At 38.2% G+C, this 23,134-nt stretch overlaps 1 protein-coding gene and 1 long non-coding RNA gene across 3 annotated transcripts in view; one reads left to right on the top strand and one right to left on the bottom strand.

The window, feature by feature from the left end:
- Positions 1 to 335: 335 nt before the first annotated feature.
- Positions 336 to 23,134, bottom strand: part of gabra1 (gamma-aminobutyric acid type A receptor subunit alpha1) — a 32,489-nt gene continuing 9,690 nt past the window's right edge. For both annotated transcript variants that reach the window (XM_044371062.1, XM_044371063.1), the window contains exons 5-10: positions 22,443 to 22,663; positions 20,749 to 20,831; positions 19,390 to 19,533; positions 18,544 to 18,696; positions 5,150 to 5,352; positions 336 to 4,503 (exon numbers count right to left, since the gene is read on the bottom strand). In XM_044371062.1, coding sequence (XP_044226997.1) covers positions 4,183 to 4,503; positions 5,150 to 5,352; positions 18,544 to 18,696; positions 19,390 to 19,533; positions 20,749 to 20,831; positions 22,443 to 22,663 — 1,125 coding nt within the window. In that variant the 3' untranslated portion in view covers positions 336 to 4,182. The remainder of the gene's footprint in view (positions 4,504 to 5,149; positions 5,353 to 18,543; positions 18,697 to 19,389; positions 19,534 to 20,748; positions 20,832 to 22,442; positions 22,664 to 23,134) is intronic.
- The window catches only part of LOC122995720, a 43,710-nt gene continuing 39,148 nt past the window's right edge, over positions 18,573 to 23,134 (top strand). The window contains exon 1 of the long non-coding RNA XR_006406852.1: positions 18,573 to 18,621. This is a non-coding gene — a long non-coding RNA (uncharacterized LOC122995720). The remainder of the gene's footprint in view (positions 18,622 to 23,134) is intronic.

Below are 23,134 nucleotides of genomic sequence, written 5' to 3' on the forward strand. Positions count from 1 at the left end.
ATAGCTGATTTATTTATTAATTAATTCCATCTTTTTTTTTTTGTATTCATCCGTCCAATGAGACTTTTCCAGCAAATCTTGACATCTTTTCACACGTCACATTAAATACTGGTTTCTGTAAACACAAAAGTGACACACATTCATAAACTGACGCATTTTATGATCTCTACTTTTACTACTTGATGATGTACAGTGCACTCGAAGCTCATACTTAATGCTCTGACAGATACCTATGTTTTCAATGAGTTAATAAATCCTTGTAATTGCCTTGAAAAACTGCATAAAGTGTCCGTGTCTGGTAATCCACATCACAAGGACAGAGGTATAGCCACGACTTTCATTTGTTTTCTTTTTATTTAAAGACTAATGCAGAGAATCAGATTCTACAGGGCCATATCATAACCAAAAGAAAACATTTACAGAAGGTTCACCATTTCATCTACATCCATCAGAACCCTTTCAGTATCATTGAACTACCATCACATTCCTGTGTACTGCATGTGGATGTTTGTGTGCGTTTTGTAAGTGTGTGTTTGTTGATGTCCATATGTATACTGTCCCTCTCTAATTACTCTTACCCTAATCAACTTTTGTGCTTTAGAAAATTAGTTTATTTTTTACATTTCAGTGAAAATCAGAACATATTTTGCTTGATAAAAATACAAGAAAAAACTCCAATAGGTATCTAGGAATAACCAAAGACTCAATGTTGAAAAGCAAGTGCTGCTGAGAACTGCAATGGACCTTGCATCAAACATAATGAAATAAATGACTGATGTGTCTACAAATGTGATATATACATGTATGCTCTGCATATGAGTGTGAAGGTAAAAGTTGGAAGCTCATGATTGCACTGTGCCTCATATTTCACATTCTCTCCTTGGAGCATTAAATGTAGCAAAACCAGACCTGGCTCAAAAGCATTTGAAAAAGGTCTACTGTGTAGCATTTGTTTGATCCTGCTTGGAGTACAAGATAGGGGATTATTAAATATATTCCTATCAGAAAAGTTTACAAAATTCACTTTTACTTTGAAAGTCAAAACTTTCTGATACTCCCTGTAATATCTTTAAACTTTGGAAAGCAAAAGATAAACAAAATGATCCATTTAGCAAAATAACATTTTCACCTGCCTCCATTTTTGTAATGACAAACAAGCTCGAGGAATGAACAGAAATATTATTAATAACAAGGTGATCTTGTTACAGTTTTGCTCCTGGTTTTTCAGTTCAATCACTTTATTGCATGTCTCTGGAGAAAAAGTGCAATCCACAATGAAAGCCATTTTCCCTTCAACCACTGACAAATCCAAAGCGCAAACAAAAGAGATAATCCGCTGTTTTCTTTGATGTCACCCTGTATAGCCATGGTTTAATAAAAAAGCTAATGGGTGTGCAGCTGATATAAAAGCTAAGCTTTTTTTTTTATTTATTTATTTTTATAATAGCTTGTAAATCTGAAACACAATGGTCGGGAGAGAAGGTCAATGATGTGGTTCAAAGCTGTCCTTGCATAGCACGAAGCTGACTACATAAATGTAATGTTATTGTTCTTCTAAATGTGCAAAATGCATAACAATAGGTTGATAATACAAAACAATATTCATCATCATCTTAGCTAATATCTTCATTAATAGAATCAAATACTGTATGCATTATGTATTTTACATATGTATATATATATTTTCTTCATGATAATAAACATAAATACAGTAGTTTAGAATTCAGATATCTTTATACAACTCTTCATCCTGAACTTTGCAGTTCCTTGACCCTCTGCTTGTAGGTTAAGTGGTTGTGAACATTAGTCTGCCATTAGGGGATAGGTTCAGTATTGGTCATAATGATAATGCAAATAATAACAATAGCAACAACCACCGATGTCTCTTTCTATTCCCTCTGGTGATAGCATGATATCTTCACCCCAGTGCACAAACACACAGACAAGTCTGCAGGGATCTCACATGCCTTTCGGCCTGTTCAGTGCCCAGTAAAACATATTCAAAAAAAGCACACCCAGAGCCTATAATGCAATACAATGCACCCCCACTCCCCGACAAGAACTGTGGAGATTTTATGAAACGAGGTCAGAGTGGGAGGCAAAAGGCTTCACAAACCAAGATGGACACACAATACAATGCCTGTTATATCTTTGACCAAATCTAAATAATTCCTAGATTTACGTGTACAGCATACAGATGAAACTACAAGTAGGAGGGGTCAATGTAAAGCTACAATGGAAATCACCCCCAGACTGAGTGTCATGTTCAGGTCCTAAGAAAAGCCCTTGCTAATTAATATTGCTACATTAACATAATTTAAAATGGACTGTTCAGAAACTGTAACGTGCCACATCAGAGAAGAAGCATTTCCCCCTAATAAAATGTGTGTTTTTAGAAGTTGAAAGGAAAAAAAAAAAAAAAAAAAAGGAGCAAGCAATGTTCAAGACAAAAACAAAAGCATTCTTTTCACATTTGCGTTAGTTTCTGTTGGTTTTTCTCGGAAGAGGGATTGACATCATGCTACAAAAATATATTCATCTTCATCACTATCGTAGAACTACAAGACAAGTCCTCTGTGCGAAACACAGCGCCGGCTAAAGTAAGATTACAATGCCACTTCATCTCAACGTCTCCTTTCTCTTTTTGTCTCTTTCTGTCTCTGTCCCTGTCTCTCGCTGTTGCTCACCAACAAGCAGCAACAAATGAGTCCAAACGGGCATGTGATACTGAAGGCAGTGTAGCTGGTACTTTCTGAGTGTTATGTCTCAATTTTCAACTGAAGGGAGATGGAGACTATGGCAAAACAGGGTTAGGGGACACAGTGGGATGGAAAATACAGACGCGCCATCAATCAACAAAGTAGTAGCCATCACAGCTCCGACTCTGCAAACGGAAAAGGCACTTCTCCTCCTTCTCAATGTGCCCCATCCCTCTTTAGGTGAAGCTAACTTTACTTTGCTTTAAATGGCGTTTTGGCAGATGAGGCCTCACCATAAATAATCAAAAAACCCAAAAACAAAACAAACAAAAAAGGTAAATAATGAGTGTTTAATTCTAAATGTAAAATGTAATCCAGGATTCAATTTGATGATTTTTACATTCTTACTCATGACTATCCAATATCAGTTTACACCGTTGATGTTGTTGTTGCTGTTGTTGTCGTCAGTGTGTACACAAACACACAGTTGAATAATATTTTACTTCAGTGTGAAAGCAGCTTTGAATGGAACGCTAACTTGGCAGGAAACAGTCACTTAAGCGTGAATTAGACCAGTATATACTCTTTTTTTTTTTTGTAGAAAGTATCAGAAACAGAAACAAAAATAAATTAAATAAAAAAAAATACTTTTCCATGTATTCAATAAACATACCCTTTAGTTACACTTTGCAAAGCTTAAACATAATATTGACATCTCTAACACTTGATAATATTTACAATGCTGTGAAAGGAAATAAACATTATTTTCAATGTTGAGCACAGAGATGACTGAAATTTTTTGTATTTTTTTTCTTGATCCCTAAATAAATGGTGTGTCCACTGAGACGTGTTTTATTGCTATTGCAGAAACCCTAACATATTTTGAAGAATGACATAATTAATCTGATAAAACATCTACAGAGAATGGAAGATATTTTGACAGAGACTGAGCGTAGCATTTCACCGCTGATAACAAATAAACTAAGCCATCAGTCAATGTTGATCCGTATTTTGAATAAACAAACATAAATAATAAGATGCCCTGCCCATGCATATACACAAGTGCCTTTTTTACCATGTCTGTGATTTCATGTTTAAATAAAATAGAAAAAAAATAAATAAATAAAATAAGAAAACAAACATAGAAACAAAAGCCCCTAACAAGTTTGGGCTATGTGCAGTTGTAGAATAGCATTCTCTTGGCTATATACTGTATTTATAGTAGCATTTTCTTAGTAGCATCCTCCCAGACCTGAACACCCTTTCAAAAGTCTGTATCGTTATCATTCTTTTTTTCTCTATTTTGTTTTTTCAAAATCTTCAAAATTTAGGTAAACATAGAAGCAATGCAACAACAGGGAATTCAAACCAGCATGGACACCATGTTTGTCTGAAAATAAACACCTTTTTTTTTTTTTTTTTGGAGGAATAAGAAAGAAAAAGAAATAATTACAGATATAATTTAAAAGGAATGAAACATGGATTAGTGTGGATTGATCCCCTGCAATTTGGGCTTCTTATTCAAGTAGGTTGCCCAGTAGACCAAGTTAAAGGTTCCAAAGAGCAGAGGGAAGGCTATTCTGGCAATCCTGTCTATCTTGCTCACGCTGTTAAAGGTCTTCTTGGCCTCTGGAGGCTTGGGCTTTGGCTCCTCCTTGGGCTCAGTTGGGGGTGGTGGGGCGCTTTTGGCAATAGTGGCCAATCCAGGGTCCCTGGCAATATTGGGGGCAAAGGCTGTAGCAGTGGCGGCTGGGTAAGCTGTAGTGTTGTTCTTCTTCAGAAGTGACTCCTTCTTCTTCTTTTGCTGTTTTTGTTTGTTGGGGAAAGTAAAAAAAGGATACAGAGTTCAGGTTACGGACATCATCAGGCGCTTGGACTGTGACATTCATTACTGTGAACAATGCTTGTTTAAAGATACATTTTATATCTTTTACACAGCCTTGTGACTGCCTTGTGAATATTCAGTAACATTAAGAATATTGAGTTGAAAAATATGAATTCCTGACAGTTATTCCTGTTAAATTCAGCTATCCATGAAGTAATATTAGTCTCTATTTTTTTTTTCAAAAACAGCTGGAGATTGCAGAATACCATGCTGCTAACTGCAACATAGAGACAAGTGGAGCAGAAAGCACAAGATGAACACTAAACTATTAATGTTCATGTCATGTTACACAAATTGAATTTTCTATGAGATGAGCTGGCAACAACAACTAAATGTTCCCTGCCTGGTTTTGCTCTCTCAACAGTTATGTACTAACTGCCCTTGTGCAAAAATGAATGATTCTTTAAAACAAGAGATTGATGAAATGGGGATCGTTTATGTTTCATGTGCCATATTGTCACCTCACAAACTGTATTAGGTCAAAGCTTTTGTCTATCTTCTCTATTGTTCTATTAATGCAGGGACTCCTTAGGAGCATAACTAATTTAAGACAGGCTTCAAATACCTTCTCTGGCACCACACTTTTTCCATCCCAGGCATATCCCCTCTTGGTGAAGTAGTTTACTGTGGCAAACTCAATGAGGGCAGAGAAGACAAAGGCATAGCAGACAGCAATGAACCAGTCCATAGCGGTGGCGTAGGCCACTTTAGGGAGAGAGTTCCTGGCGCTGATACTGAGTGTGGTCATGGTCAGGACAGTAGTCACTCCTGTAGGGAGACACACAGACAAGATCGAGATGTGACATCTAATCAAATATCAGATCATTCAGTTGCTATCATTACTCATTTGTGTAACATAAATATATGAAAAGAAAATATTTGAAGTATATTGATATTATTAATTATATCAAAAAAGAAGAGTGAAACACTATAAAATAAAAAATAAAGTACCTCCTTCATGAATTTCATATATCAGAAAATTGTGAGTCATGACCAATGCATTCTATATATGGACTATATTTGCTAATATGGAGCAATTTAAAGATGTCATCATATAGGGACACAACATGGAAAGTTATTTTTTTTATATATATATATATATATTAAATGAGCGATCAGTTCATTCACATTGATCTATCTGAGCAGCTGATACAGTCTTGAAGCTTGTTCTTTTAATAGACTCAAAAGGTAGAGATTTACACAGATGCAGCAAGAAGATGCAGTTGACCTCAGGGATACTGCTGCTGACTAACAGTATGCAAGAAAAATAGGTTTTCTCCCTAAATTTGACGTGCACACCAACGCAAAAGCAGTTACAATAAAATTAACAATGAAAAACATGTAACATACATGTCAGCCCTCGAAAATCACTGAAAGCTCAGATGAGAATCCGTACAGAGAACGAGAGGAACTGGGTCAGGGTATATCTAATGATGCAGTGCTCATCACAGAACAGGCTACTGCAGATGTTTACACACCAAATAACATCAGCCCAAGCAGCAAACAATCCACTGATTCAGCCTGGGCTATCATGAGGGGAGCTGTAGAACAGCTGGCTTGTACAGGAATTATAAAAGATGCAGAGAGGACCCTCCCACACACATGCTGTATGTAGAGAGACATGTTTTTGTACAAACACACATGTGCACACACAAAGACACACATGTTTAAAAGAAAATGTAAAACCATTGTTGACTGACTAACTCTCAGACTAATCCTTAGGAAAGTCAAAGAAAATCTTTTGATTAAAATATGAGAAAATAAGGCCATGTGGGGTAGAGCAAATAACAGGAACAGCAACGGTGGGTTATAGGGTTGCAATTTGTCTTCCGGGAAGTTAAGCATCTGTTCCTCTTTGCCAATGTAATTTTATTTTGTTTGGTATATATTGTTATGATGTTTAAGACTTTTTTTCACTTCATAGTCACTTCAGTGTGTTTGAAACTAATGTATTATCAAATCCATGCAGAGACTCTCCAGCCTCTTTGTACCCCGGCAGTCGCTTTATGTTGACTTCAAAACACACAAATGAAAATAAAGTACCTCTGATAAAGCTGCTAAATGCTGTTAACTGGTGTTTAACTTTATATGACTCACAATTTTTAAAGGCTATTGCAGTTACAAAAATATTTAATAATATATATATATAATGATATTTAATATTGAATATTTAGTTATAAAGAAAGGAGACCTGCATTAGTAAGAGGGAATGGTGGCCACAAGGTGACTAAAGAATAACGATAGAATATTTTCTCAGTAAAATCATCAAACCAAAGCTTCAAAAATAGCTATTTTGTTTACTCAACACCTTTCTGACACATTCTATAGCAACAATGGCTATTTATATACAGTAACCTTCATACATTTAGTATTTGGATTGGATTGCATCGTATTGTACAGTGTTCCTGTTATTTTGTCCATGCCCTCTGAGATGCAAAAGCAGCTGGTACTGAGTTATTACATGTGTCCTGCAATGTTACTCTTTCCCCTCAGAATTATGAATTCTTCTTCTTCTTCCTCCTCAATTCTGATGAAGTGCTAAGTGATGAATCACAAACTCCTCATTCTCCCACTCGCCTTTCTCTTGCTTTTGGCATTGCTGACTTGGTGCTGTGACATGAAGCATAAAGGATGATTATTATGTTCTCATTAGTCAGAGCCAAATAAATGATTGGTCATTAGCCATAACTGAACAAGACACCTCTGATGGATTTACTGGATCTGCATCGTAGGTACACAGGGTGCGTGGTCATACATTTCTCATCTTAATTATGACTTGAAAGGGAATAACAAATAAGTGGGTCAACGTTATTTATTTTGCTGTAAATTATTGTTGTTTCTGAGGAATATATTGCATGTTCTTTCATCAAATGTCCCAGATAAGTAATTTGTTGAATTGGACATACATGAATAATCAGTAACAGTAACTCCTGCCTAATTGTCACACATGGTGTGATTGCACTTGACAATTTGAAGGAAAAAAAAAAAAAAAAAAACGACCTACAGTTAAACACAGACACTGAGATGTACAATATGAAAGCCATCTTTATACTAAGTGTATTAATACAGTTGTGTGATGTCATAAATCCACACATGACCACGTTATGCACTGTACCCACTGCTAAGTAGGGAAATTGAATGCTTTGTGGGAATGCATGGCAGTAGGAGATATGAAAATCTTAAGTGATGCTTAGTCACAATTTTTTTTACCAGGTTTTCACAACCTTCCAACTCAATTATGTTCATATACAGCTAATTTGTATATGCTAAAAATGTTTTTGTGGAGCCTGTGCTGCACTTTTAAGGACAAATCCACAAAACATTCATTTTAAATGTTGGTGCAAATGTTCACCTGCCACATTTGTCATTTGTTTTCCCTAAAGGAATATAAAATATGTACATGGTGCTGGACCGCACATGAGCAAAAATCAATGCAGGAAAAAAACACATTTTGTTATTGTTGTGACCCTTTGTTTTCCTTGAAATATCTGCTGAAGGCAAGTTCAGCATAATTAAGGTGCTGATGTTTAGGCAATTACAGTATAAGCACTTGGTTGAGATTAGGGAAACACTGTCATGATAAATAAAAAAGTGAATGCTAAAAGAATGAGATGAGGCTCCAATCAAAAGTCAAAAGACTTAGGTTATCCTCCATGCAACATCTCACTGTTGCATGCAAAAATAAGGTGTAGAATGAACACATACAGTGCGTCACATTCAGGTGTAATTTGACTGGAAACACCAGCTTGGTGTCACAGTTAAAAACTATAACAAGTTAAGAACAGTGTCTTGAGGTTCCCAGCGGTGTATGACTCTAGCACTAAGGTGTCACTTATGCTTATGAGATGGGTGCCAGAACATTCTCCACTGGAGAACAGCCAGTGCAAAGTGATTTAGCCAGCAATCATGTACAGCCCCTCAGCTGGAGCTGGAGCACAAAAGAGTGCCACCTCACATCCTTTCCTCAAGATGGAGGGAAGGGAGATGAATAAGTGTTCAAAGGGACAGTTGTGGTTACGGGTAACAACTGCATAATCATAATACATTCATTGGAGGAGGATGAAGGCCTATATGTATATCTGGAGATACACGGGGTACAATGGTTAGAAGGGATGAAGGCAGGTAAGGGATGGTGGATGGAACGGTGGGTGGCAACAGAGTCTTGTCAATCTGTCAGGTAGTTTGTTTGCCAGTAAATCAGTTACTTTTGTGGGGGAGGATAAAGGCAGCACCACTGGGTATTACACAAGTCCTCACAAAAACGCCCCGATGCTTGGAATCATATATACTTTACTGTGTTTGACAAGCTCTGTTGTCATGGAAACAAGTCTTCCAACTCCTCCAATGTCTTACTACCACAAGAGAAAATGAAAAGAAAAAAATAAGAACATTTGGTGTAGAAAATTGGAACAATGCATGACTTTTACCGTCATAAAGCGTTGCATTGTTGCTTGCATGCACTTATGTGTTTGAGGGTTGCATGTGTCTATGTTTACAATCATCTGCATGTGTGAAGGTGTGTGTGTGTAACTGTGCTAACAAGGTGGGCAGGTATGCATTTTCAACGTCCAGCAAGTGTTTCTGTTTAGTTATAGCCCTATTTAGGAATCATTTAGAACACTAGCAAGTTGATTCATTAGAACATGACTCCAGAGCTGGTTTTAAATGACTCCATTTGACATGTTGTAACTAATAGACTTGAGGCTTTGAAGGCTGTTAATGAACAAAGTCACTGATCTGGAAAGTTCTAACTGGATTAATAGTGGTGTAACTCAATTCTTGAGAGTCCCTTCCACTCAATTTAGCTCAGTGTGCACAAGCACTGACACTTGATTTATATGATCTTCTAATAAGGTTTTTGCTTCTGTTTGCAGACAGACAGACACACACACACACACACAGGGAACAGGGCAATATCGAAATGTAGAAAAAAAAATGTCAAGATATAAAGAAAGATGGTGCAAGAAAGCAAATTGGAGGAAACTAAGTTAGAGATTTAAGGTGATGAATGACAAGGCAAGACGGACTATTTCAAGGTGGAAGAGCTATCACTGCTGCCTCAGGCAAGAAAAGGTTTGACTGCACACAGGCAAACAGTCCAAATGGGCATTTTTGGAAAATGCGGAGCAGATAATGTCCACTTATTTGATCAGTTTCTGATAAAACAAGGTAAACTTATAGAATTCAAAGTTAAGGTCTCTCAGTTTAATCTGTCTGATAGACTTTTAGTGCTTGACTGCCTGTAAGAAGCTGGAGATTAGAAAATAAATTGCTCCTGGTATGACAAAAAATAAATTGGCTTTTTAAACTCAACTTTGTCCCTTAAGGTCAAATAATTTTTCAGCATAAAGTGCAAAGTAATTGTGTATTATTTTTTATTAATATTTATCAATCAATTAGTCAGACTTTATTTATATAGCACTTTTCATGCAAACAAAATGTAACACAAAGTGCTTCACACAATAAAACAATAACTACACACAAAGCGATAAATGACTTTGTAATCAATCACTCACTAGCTACCAGCACTCAATAAAAACAGGAACTGAGGAAACGCTATCATAAATCTCATCAATTTGCAATGAGAGAACACCAAAGGCAGGATCAAAAATAGATAAAAACTCAAAATAGCAAAATAAGGTAATAATGGAAAAGTGAGGTATGAAATAAATAAATAAATAAATGAATAAAAACTCCAAACAAAGAGAGGATATGTATTGATGTAAGTAAAACCAGAAATAAAAGGCAGGGTATTAAAAGGAAAACAATCCAGAAAATAAAGAATAAAATAAAAGGATTTCCCGAGAAGTAAAACAGACTAAAATACTTAAACAAATAGACAAATAAATACAATTCAATTCAAAGCCAGACTGAAAAGTTGCTCTTGAATTTGCTTCAAAAAATATCAACATTCTCTGCTGCCCTCAGGTCTTCAGGAAGGCTGTTCCAGAGACATGGATCATAGTAATAAAAGGATGCCTCACTGTGGGTTTTTGTTCTGACATAAGGTAATTAAAAGGCCACAAACAGAAGACCTGAGGGTTCATAGGCTAAAAGCAAATCTGATTAATAGGTAGGACCAAGACCATTAAGAGCTTTATAAACCAATAAAATGATCTTAAAATCAATTCTGAAGCAGACAGGTAGCCACTGCAGAGACTTTAAAATTGGTGTAATGTGTGCACTCTTTCTGGTCCTAGTCAACACATGTACAGCTGAGTTTTTAAGTAATTGAGCTATATTCTTTTTAGGGAGACCACAACGCAAAAGTGTGCATTAGTGTCTCTGTGTTGGCTTGAGAGAGAAACGGTTCTTCAAATGATAAAATTCATTCTTAGTTATGTTTTCTAATGTGAGCTTCAAAACTAAGATCTGAATCAAAGATAACTCCTAGCATTTTTTACTTGTTGACAGGGGTTTAAAGGTGGGGTCAGCGATTCTAATCCAATACACTCTTTGTCAAATTCAGTGAATATCTCCTCACGGTCCACTAGCTGTCTCTTCTCTGTGTGCGCTGAAAAAAAAATCCGGTGTCCGTACACAGCACTGGCTCTTGTAAATGGGCATGTAAAAATGGTGGTTCAGAGTGAGCCACACAACACTATTCCAGCCAATCAGCAGGGGACGTTCATGCTCGTGCACAGGACAGGGGGAAGTCCTAAGAGCAGCTGTCTGTGTGCGGACATGACATTCTCCCGTCCCAGCATGGGATGAATGTTGGGGGAGAGCTGGCAAACTGGACTGAGAGAGGCAGTGACCAATTCACATGGAAAGTGTTTTCTCACGCAACAGAAATGCTTCCATTTTATTAAATGTATCAATACACACTGAATCAGAGACAGTCTCACAGAGACCCCGCATGTTTTTTTTTACATTCTGAGTCTGTTTCTGTCATGTTTAGTGAAGTGTAATCTGAGTAGGCAACTGTTTAAATCACACAAATATCGCGCTGTATATGTGTTTTGAACTTATTAATTTAATCAATTAATCAATAAATACAAACACTGGCGATTTGTTCCCATGGAGCTGACATGCAAATTATTTTGGTTCAGTAAATTTCTGCTGTCAGTCACCCTGGTGAAGGCCAGGTTTGTCCGGCCACTGTCCTCTCAGCTTTCCAGGAGCTGCAGCTGACAGATGGCTGCTTCTATGGACAGACACGCAGAACGCAGGTCGAGTGAGAAGTGATGAGGTCGCAGAGAGGCAAAGAGTAGGGATGGACTGTTGTGCTCACATGTGGCGATTTCTTTTTTTTTGGTCCGCTTGTGATAAAGTGTGAGAGGAACAGAAGTGATGCTACAGCTGACACTCTGGATTCCACCATATTTCTCTTTTGGTCAGTGCCTTGGCAATGCGTGTCCATGAATTTGGGGTGCGTAGCTTCTGAAGGAGCATGAAAGGAGGTGTGTATGTGTTTGGGTGTTTAGTACAAATATCAACAATCTTTCTCCAGAATGACTGACTCTACCTTTAATGCCAGTACTTGCAGTTTTGCATATAGTTTGTCTCTCTAAGCTTCAGTACCAATAACCAAGACTTTAGTTTTGTCCTGGTTGAGCTGTAGACATTTCTTAGCCATCCATAACTTGATATCTAAAATACAGTTAAGAAGGGCATCTATTGGCCCTGAGTCATCAGGAGACACCGCAATGTAAAACCGTGTGTCATCAGTATAGTTATGGAAATTTATGCCATGCCTCCTGATGACGTTTCCAAGTGGCAGCATGTAGAGGCTAAAAAGTGTAGGACCTAAAATTGAACCTCCTCACATAAAAACAAAGGTTCTGGGGTATTAAGATTCATAGGCTGACATTAACATAAATTTGATCAAATGGTGTCTATTTTATCTATGAAGTGGACTGCAAATTCTTCACATTTCGAGTTGGTGGACATACTGCTAGACTCCATAAAAACAGGATTAATTAAATGGTCAATGGTTGAAAAGAAGATTTTGGGGTTATTCAGGATGTCGGTTATCAATTGTGAGAACTGTGCTTGTCTTGCATGTTTTATAGCCTTATTGTAAATTTCAGCTGTTCACGGAAAATTTGATAATTGACCATTCATTTATTCTTTCTCTGTCTTCTTTCTGCTGTCCAACAGTTTCTCTTTAATTGTTTGATTTCCTCATTTTTCTAGGGAGGTGTCAGATTAGAAGTGATCTTTCACAGTTTTATTTTTATCTTTCTGACATTTTATTTGCTCTGTTGCTGACTGGTAGTACTAACTTCAACACTTGATTGACAACCCTTGAATGACGGGCTTCAGCTAATCTGACCATTCTCAAACCGGTGAGTAAAACGTACTGCTCAGCCATTGGATCACAGCCAAGCCTCAGACAAATCTCTGTGGAGGAGAGTGAGCCTTCAGAAACAATGGCTGTGCTCTCTCTCTCTCTGTCTCCCTCTCTCTACTCTCATGCTCACTGGTTGCAGGCAGAGATTAGCTTCTGACAATGTTTTGACTGAGTATGCAACCAATCTAACATGACAACCAAAATGTGGGATGAGGTCAAAAGGACATAGTGAAGTGGGACGCCTGCTCACTCAAAGAATACACAATCCTTTAAATATGATTCAAATCGTATACCTAGTCAAAAGAGGGCTTTGCAATTTTTGTTGTTAATGTGCTACAAACTCTCCATCAGAATGCACAACTACACCTGAGCAAAGTAGAGACAATAATTGTCACACATTAGCAGCAAAGATACAAAGATGTTTCTAGACTCCCTTCACTGGCAACATTTTTTTCAATCAAGACAGTCTGACATGCTTAAACTGCACTAAACATAACCATAAGATGTTTTTGCCTGTAATTAATATTGTAGGGGAAACAAATGAAATACACTGACAGTGAATGTTTTGCAGATGAACATTTTGCATCGGCACTGAACAGTTTGAAGATATGTTCAATATACATGTTTCCTCATTATGCTGATAATAAATAGCATTTGGATGTCATTTTTGATACAAAAAAAAAATCATATTCCCATAATAGAAATAATGCAAATAAAAATGTAATAAATGTAATTTTTAGAAGATGTAGTAGCTCTCATGTATATCACAGATCATTTTAGTTGTAGTTAATTTGCTCACTTACTGTATAGGAACATATAGATCATCAGTTGGATCTTATACTAATAAATTAATGAGCGTACCAGTCTCGTGTAAGTTGTAAATACTGTTGATGAGTGAGCATGATTGTTGTGTCGCGGCTTGTCAAACAACTCTTCATATTCCCTAAACCAGTCCCAGGAGCGAACCTGTCTTTGTTGGATGTCTATCATCATCTCCACTGTGCAGCGGCTACTCATTTATTCATGCCTTATCAATAACTGAAGCCTTAGGGGGGGTCTGACTCAGAAACACATTACCTCTAGCATCATTACGTCACCTCTGATTTACATAAATGAAAAGATAAATTGACATATTGACTGGCAGGTGAATTAAATGACTGTGCCATCACCACAGCTGTGTGAATTGTGACACACACACACACACTCACACATACAATGTTGTCAGCTAGTATTCATGAATTTATGAGCACCCACTGGCACACAACCAACATGTGCACATATAGCGAAGAAACACATACATTGACACACGCTCACACTTGTGTACATACACAACCAAACTACAATACACACACCCACATACACACTAGGTGTTATTGCTTAATGAGCAGATACATTAAACAGCGTCTTGGGAGAACCAATAAATATCCAGCCAATCGTTCTTAAAGAGGAGAGAAGAAAGTGAGCTAATCTTCTGAGCGCTGCTGTCCCTGACAGCTTAGAGAGAGAGAGGGGGCGGGGGTGGGGTGGGTAAGAGAGAGCACCATATCAGCACTATCAGTGCCTGTTTCCTTTTGGTTTTCATCTGAACTGCAAATAAATCGCCAACAGTTTTCCACTACACCAAACTGGCTATAAACTAATCAGCCTCTTAATCGGCACAGTGATAAATAAGATAACTCTACCCACTGCTGTGTTTTTAAATTGCCTATTCATCTACAGGGCAGGCTTTAGGAAAAAAGATTTAGTGCAGAGGCTGTGCTTCATAGTCACATAATGTAATTTAAACAATGTTTTCAATGCTGCCTTTGCTCAAGTTAATGGGGTTTATGTGTCAGCTTTGGACATCTGTGTTGGAAACATAAACCTGATCATGTCTGTAGTAATAAGAGAGCAAATATAGTATTACGATAGTTGTTTATTTATTCTTAGCATTGGTGCACTGTTTGATACATTGTGATTCTGCTCTAAAATGAAAATAAAGGGAAACCAAGTTGTGTATGGGGAGGAATGACTGTATTCATGCAGTATAGTCATTCCTCCCACAGTAAATATGAATAATTAGTAAATAATTGAATATAAACATTGTATTTTATTTTAATGATTTGGGGGTTTTGTATTCCTAGATCCCTTTTCAGACAAGGGATATGTAACATTACTGGCTTCATCCGTGTATCTGTTTAGGTAATGGCTTTTTTGTAATCTTTATGTAAATGTTCCTTACAGCTTTATTCAGACATGACAGGACATTAACAGAAAGAGACAAAGCTTGCGTGATATTTGGCACCTGGTGAGTGAGAGGGAGTGGTGGTACAAACAGCAATTAATTTTAAAGTCATGATATGAGTGGGGAGAGTTTTTTTCTGTTCGCTCACATACCGCATCAGTGATGGATGGATTTAAATATTTTGTCTTTAATATCATAATCAGTGACCACCATGGGCATGAGTGATGCTTGTCCCTGATTTGCACCCTGAATATTTTTTTATTTAAATCAAATCAATCATTTATTAGAGAATTCTGCAGCCTACTTTATGATTTTTTGCAGTGCACAAGGAATGGCAAGACGTGAAGCTGGGAGTCTCAATCATTCCTATTTTCCCAGATGTTATATATAAAGCATTTTGCTGAATATTCATTCGTTCACATGTGCAATTGAAGCTAAAAGAAAATCAAAAATATAAGGGGGCAGCGCTGGTCTGATTATCCTTTTGGTTGTATGGTTGAGTTTTGGCTCATTCACAGTTTTGTGGTTTGTTAAACCAATTTTATTTTCTTGATACCTAAGAGATGATAAACTAACTGATACATGTATCACAGTACTCTTAATAAGAAAGAACAAGACATGCATTTACAGTAATATCTCTCTTTTTTACTTAACCTTGTGCTGTTGTAGCCTTTACTTTAATGTGACTGCATTCAGTGCCGTGTTGCAAATGTTACAGAAATGTTACTAGCGTGACCTAGTAAGATTGCTGTCATGACTTTTATGTAAAAGTGACTCGGGCGCTTATTCAGCCACGATACAGACATGTAAAATTACAAGCGCGTCAAAAAGGGGCCTGCAGTACATCCAGTGTTTATCGGCATTCTGAAACTGCTCCTGTCAAGCCTTCAGCTGCCTGCCTCAAAACACATCATACTCATTGAATGTACAAAGCACAATTTACAAGCGCAGCTTTCAAAATAATCAGTAAATACAACAGTATAAAGTCACAACAAGAAAAATTGAACCAGAAGTGTTGAGACACATTTCGCCCTGTACACAGTGAACATTGCATGCACTGTGACCTTACCAGACATTAACCTTTATGTAACATTAACATCCTATGCATTATTAGAGTTTAAATTGATCACCAGGTAGCTTGTTGTTGCATATGATTCACTAAGATAAAGATATAAAGTATTTAAGCAATATAAGAACCTTTGTGACAAGACAGCTGAATGTACTCTTTCATCCTAATAGCACTAGACACGTGTACAATGGTTTGATATACTACATAAATCTTTGACTTAGATGATAGTGAAAGGATTAAGATGGCAATGAAAGATCATGATTGTCTGCTATGTCTTTTTAATGATTCATTTACAGCGATATTGACATTGTAACCTCTTTCAAGAACAGGCTCATTCATCTGCTATCTCAGATGATGCATATTAATCACACGAATGACCTACCTATACTGTGGTGCTGTGTTGGTCTGTGACTTCAAAGCATGTATATGTGTTTATTGAACTGCGTATGTTTGTGTGTGTGTGCATGTATCCATACGCAGCATGCATGTAATCGCATGAAGCAGAACCTGCAATGATAGCATGAGGGACACACATGCCCTAGATAGTTGTTCGAATCTAATCTAGGCCATCCTCATTTCCCCTCGACACATGACAAGCACTGCAGGTAGCTAGCTGTGGCATGCGCACACACACACACACACACACACACACACACACACAGATACCAAAACATTGCAGGAATGTTAGAAAAACCTGCTGGAGACTGCAGAGCTGCAAAATCTGGTGCCTGTATAATGTTTCTGGGAAAGCTCTTTAAGTAGTGGGCCAGAGGAGACACTGACATCCATGAGAAGAGAGAGAGAGAGAGGAGAGAGCAGAAGCGAGAGTTAGAGCATGTGAGAGAGAGAGAGAGAGAGAGAGAGAGAAGAAGAAGAAGAAGAAAAAGAAGAAGAAAGAGTGTAGGGTGAGGTAACTCAAGGACATTCTGCCTGCTGCTGTGCTTTGCTGATACAGAGCATGCTGCAGACTAGCAAGAGCTTTCCTTTTGGGCAGCATTATGTAAGACCTTAGTGTGACAGACAGACAGATACACACCAGATACACACACATACACAGACACATACAAACACACATATACACATGCCCAGACACATGCACATAACACACACAGCCAGTGTGTGTGAGTGCACACACAAACACGGACAGGCGCAAACACACACACACACGCTTGTAGACACACATTCAGAGCACGTAAATCTAAATTCACACTGAGCCTTGTGCTTCAAATTCTACTGCAGCCAGCCACAGCTGATTAAAGTTCTTGTTCACCTCATTGGTGCAGAGGCCGAATAGAATAGAATAGAAATATTGTACAATGTATTTTGGATAGAATATGTAATAGTTCAATTAATCTTTTAACATTTAATATCCTTCAAAGAAATGGTTCGACATTTTGGCAAATATGCTTATAGCTTTCTTGCAGAGAGTTTGATGAGAAGATCGATATCACTCTGTCGTCACTATGAGGTTGCCAGGCAACCAGCAGAGACTCTTGCAAGTTAATGTACCCGGTCACTGTGTGCCAAGAAATAGTTACACCATGTAGAACTACAACTTGTCCTTTTTCCATTTCTGTTTTTGCACAAATTAAATAATTTAGATAAGTGTTAATTAGTGAGATTTAGAGATGTTTTGGGGCCATTTTTGAGCTTTCAGCAAGAAATATTCCCCAAAATGTTGAACTATTCCCTTAAATGAATAATTATTTTTTTGTCCATATCAGTGAATCTGTCTCCAGTGATGTAAAGCGTAGAGTCTAGACATCACACTCTTCACTTTACTTTGATTGTTAATCAGAAAGTCATCAAAGTCAATCAAAATACTGTAATACCATGAGTAAAAACAACGGGACGCCAACCTTTTTTGGAAGCAGCCTCCCTCACACAGAAATCATATCTTGTATAGCAAATTAAAATGCATTGTTCACATAGTAGCAAATACAGCAGAGATATGTTTTCAGTCTTGGTGGAAAGAAATGAAGCTGCAGTCAAGGGTCATTGACTGCTGCTGCTGAAGCTGTATGTGGCTGAACTGTGTGTCTTACAGTTGCTTATATTGAGTCCAAAGCCAAATGGAACAGACATCATTTAGTAAAATCGCTATAAAATGTTAAATCGTGACATAATTATGATATTAAGAGGCTTGCCATGTATTTGTTCCATTTTGAGGGACTTTTTTTTCATTTTATTATATCAGTTCAGCATTTTTTAAACAGCCCAGTTTGTTTAGTACCTTGCCCAAAGGCACTGTAATTTTGAGGGGCCAAATGTCTCATCATCATATCTTTCACAATGATTTTCCAAGAACAGATTTAATTCATTTCAATTTCATTTCTATTTGTTTAGAGGAGAAGAGAGCAGACGACTCACCAAACACAGTTCTGGCAGGGACGGACTCTCTGTTGAGCCAGAAAGACACCTGGGAGAGGATGACTGTCATGATGCAGGGTAGATATGTCTGGATCACAAAGTAACCAATTTTCCTCTTCAGGTGGAAGTGGGTTGTCATCACAACATACTCTCCTGTGGTTGGTAGACAGAGGACATTAAGAAGTCAGGGAGAATTAAGCTTTATTTAAATTTACTTAAGAAGTATATGTTAGGGGCATCTATTGTAACTTCCCCTATAATGTTCTACAGAAATAAGTAAGTGGATCAAATAAAATAGTAATGAAATGGATTTTTAATGTGTCAGCATAGCTTATTGAAACAAGCCTGGTAGGTGCAGTCACATGTGAGAGTGTTGCCAATAAAGCAAAGCATGGATTGGGGGTTACGGCTGTCTTAAGAATTACTTTCTGCCTGCAGCAAGCGTGACTGCAAACAGGTCACCCATTTTATGCTGTCACTAATTTTTGCCAGTATCAATGGACCAAAAGGAGGAAGTGGAAAAAAGACGTAATGGCCAGTAGGGAAATTATGAATCTAGGACATGGCCTGTCATTTGTAAAGCGACAACTGATGCCACCAAAGATGCAGATGAAGTGATGCAGCTGTCAATTGTTTCAAGATAAGTGAGACTGATGGTTTTTTTGTGAGTGAGCAGTAAGAAAGTCTTACTTAAATCATTGTAACCAGATTTAATTAGGTAATACAATGCCACAAATTAATGATTTCAAAATACAAAACCTCCCTTTGCAATTTTATTTATTCATTTTTTTTATTTTGCAACAAACAGTATAATTAAGAGCAAAATGTTACCAAACTGAAACCCACCTGTGCTTGACTGCACCACACCAGAGTCCACACTCTGCCCCATCAGATCGTACTGGTTTAACCTGGACCCATCCTCTGCCACCACCACAGACTGGGCAGCCCCTCTGGTCCACACATATACCACCTCTGCTCTAGTGTAGGCATCTGACAGGGACGAACAGAGTGAAAATTTAGAAGTTATTTTGCTGCTGGTTGTCTGCCATCAAGTGTCGCCCTGCGGGTTGTATTTTTGGAGCTGTTAGGAATGCCAGGTGAAAAAAAAAAAGACAAATCTGAAACGAGGTCTCCCACTAAAATCCTCTGGTTTTGTCTCGCCTCATCTAATTTTGTCTCGTCTTGTCTTCTCACATCTTGTTTAGTCTGCCCTCATCATTTGATATTCAAGCATTTTTTAAATTTCACCTCGTTAGTCTCCGGTAACCTCATCACAGTTTCATCAAATCTTTTGTCTATTATAGAAGCTCATCCTGTCTCATATTTTATTCTAATTTTTTCATGAGATGTAATGCCATGCCATGTCATATCATGTTATGTCACGTCATGTCATTCCTCGACTTATAAGGAAACAAACAAACAACATCCCAACAGGACAACATGACCTTAAAACAGCTAAGTCAGTCGTTTCTTCCCTCTGGCCACCCAACCTGTCAAAACTGCAGTGTGGCTCGACCACTGCAGAGATGGCTCGACTGCAGACTGCAGTATAAGGAAGAGAGCTCATCACTGAAATATTTAGGGAGTGAGTTCAATTTTAAGGGGGTTGAGGCTCGGTCCTCTCACTCACGCTGTGCAGCTGTCTGAAGAATGGCACAGAGACAGTGTGATGTTCCCCACTCTATCTGTTTCACTTCTGCTGTATTTTTGCTCTTGTTTTCTCACTTTCTCTTTCCTCATTTTTTTTTCTTCACTCTAGTTTTTCTCTCATTATCTATTCTTATCTCAAACCTCCATCATTCTATCTCTTGTTGTGCCTTCCCAAGGATGATGCAGGGTAGGGGTAGCTGTCAGCGGTGAGCAGCTGGTGTTATGCTCTGGAAATATTACAGAGAGTGCTGCCTTGGATAAACACAGGTCTTCACGTTGCATGCCTGCCAGGGTCTTGCAGGGTCTTGCAGGGCCTGGCAGGGTTGAATGGGGAGACCAGAGGGGCCTTGGCGGACAGTTCCTCTGGGACAACAGCTGTTACCACACTGTCATCCCTTATCAGTGACTGGTGCCGGGGTCATGCTTCCATTTGGATTAGGTAGTGACAGTGTGTCAGAGAAGCCTGTGTGTGTGTGTGTGTGTGTCTGAGTGGTGTGTCCATGGACATTTATGTGCATGTATGTGATGTTGTGTGTGAGTATAGAGGCCACTTACAGCTGCCAAACTTCAGCGGACAAGCATGGGCATCCATAGGGAAGTCTTCGAGGTGCATGGGGCACTCTGCTCTTACAGTAAGCCTAGAGAGATTCCCACAGACATGGACAGAGAATTAGAAAAACCAACAGCAAGGAAAATAAGGAAAACAGCATTTGGCACAACCGGAAAGAAGGAAAGCATGGTGACAGTGCTGGTTGAGGATTCAGAAAGAAGACAGGGAGAATTAAGGCACAACAATGACAATTAAGTACAGTGAGACAACAGGAACATGTGGTGTACGATTTATTTCCAGTGTCTTTCAGTGCCAAATACTGTCGAACTGCAGCTACTTTCTACCAAACCAACAGAAACACTCCAGTTCCCTGAGCTGTGGGTTTCTATTTTCTGACAGCTTGGTGAAAAACAGCATGTCAGGCCACCCGTGACACACTAATCTCCCATCCATCCCTCATCTCGCTCATCTGTGACAGCAATATGGGCTCCGCCTCTACCTCCTCCCCCTGCTACTGTAGTAAACATGCTAAAACAAATGTTTTATGATCCTTGCCTTAGACATCTCACATTAGCACCGCTCTGTGGTGTGCATCACGGTTTGTACTGTCTTAAAGGGTTTTATTTACCCGCCTTCTGCTGAAGGGTTCTAAGGTGCTACATGCGATCCTAAACTCAGCTCAGCTAGTCGTACACCTTATCTTCCTGCTTGCAACTGTCAGGTAGGATCCCCAAAGTGATAAATCACAACAGGATAAAAGAATTTTATTTTTCCTGGTGAACACTACAATGGAAAAATGACAAATTGTAGTGAAAATATATGTGGTACACACGGCTGACCATAATCTCTAAAGAACATATAAAACAATAAAATGAAAACAGAAATTTAGTACTGTGATATATCATTTTTTTATAATACGAATCATATATGGAACATGATAAAGTGGAGTAGTGTGTACATTCAGTTAAATGAAATATCCTCAGCAAAGCTATTCATATTTTCTATGTCATTCTTATTGACAAAAAATTCCATGAAATAACCACAAAACCAACAATGAATTCATTCTACATATTGTCTGTGTAGCTAAAGCCTTATATAGCTTATTCATCTGCACCATAGAGCACCGTTGTTGTCCAGAAATGATTAAAAACACATCAGTGAGTCACGCGTTACAGTGGGTGGCATGTTCCTTCAGAACCATGAACATGGGTGCTGTACATTTACTTACATTTGAGTAATGTTGAGTAATGCTCAAAACTACAGTGCCCAGCTGTGTTAGAAATTTACTGAGACTTAATAAAATAAACTATACATTTGTGACCCATCTTTAAAGATTATTGTCTTCAATGGGAATAAATGGTTGTTGGGTCACAGAGTACTGGGAACTTGGAAAGCACTGAGAGACACACACTCAACAAGAAATATATAGAATAAGGCTAGCTTTAACCTTTTAGCTGAAATCACTGAAAATGTAATGAGCCATGTTTGTATTCCTTCACAGTTTATTCATTAAATCACCCTTGTTCAATACAGATAGTGTAGATCTAATATGCCCTTAACTCTTCTTCTTCTTCAGCAAATGAATGTACACTAGTAGCAACATGACACAATGTCCCCGCTTCTCTTCTAAGCTCAAATACCTTTTAGTCTCTCTCTAAAGTACTTTATTGATCTGGTATAGTAAAACATGTCAGCCTACCTCATGGTGTATAGCAGTGTGCCTTCCTCTGTAATTCGCAGAAGCTTGTTAGGCATGGTCATATTGTGGGCCACTGACTTCTTGCCATTGTGGAAGAATGTATCGGGGGTCCAGATCTTGCTGGCCATCAGGTTGTTGAGACGCAGCACGGCCATAGGGCCTTTGAACTTTAATCTTTCATCCTTCCAGCTCTGTCTGAAGAAGACATCAATGGTGTACTCCTACAGGTGGATGGTGAAGAGTAAAGAAAAATGGTTAAATAAAGCCAGACCCCCACCCTATAACTGTTTTCCTCCTTCTAACTGGCTGGGGGAAGATGCTGAGTAATCCGACATTTTTTTGCCTCTTTACCCTTTTACGTGTTCTCACTTTTCCCCTTCTCTTCCTCGTGTCACTTTGACTTTCATATGGCAGCATTGGCCTAGTTTCCATGCTGGTAACTGTCTCGTCATGTTAAAGGCTTTGGCAAACATGGTGGACGGAGGTGCATGGTTTTCTGCCTGGTATCTTTTCTAAAAGAATGACTCCATTATAGTATAGTCATTGTTCCCTCTTTAACACAGAAATATGTGTGGTTGTTTTTCCATTTTTCTTCCATTTCATTATTTATATAATTATGGTGTGGTCAGTTTAATGCACTAAATAAAAATGGAGCATCACTTGGTATATGGACATTTGGTATTGCATTGTTA

The sequence above is a fragment of the Thunnus albacares genome, chromosome 13, assembly GCF_914725855.1.
Source record: "Thunnus albacares chromosome 13, fThuAlb1.1, whole genome shotgun sequence".
NCBI classification, from domain to species: domain Eukaryota; kingdom Metazoa; phylum Chordata; class Actinopteri; order Scombriformes; family Scombridae; genus Thunnus; species Thunnus albacares.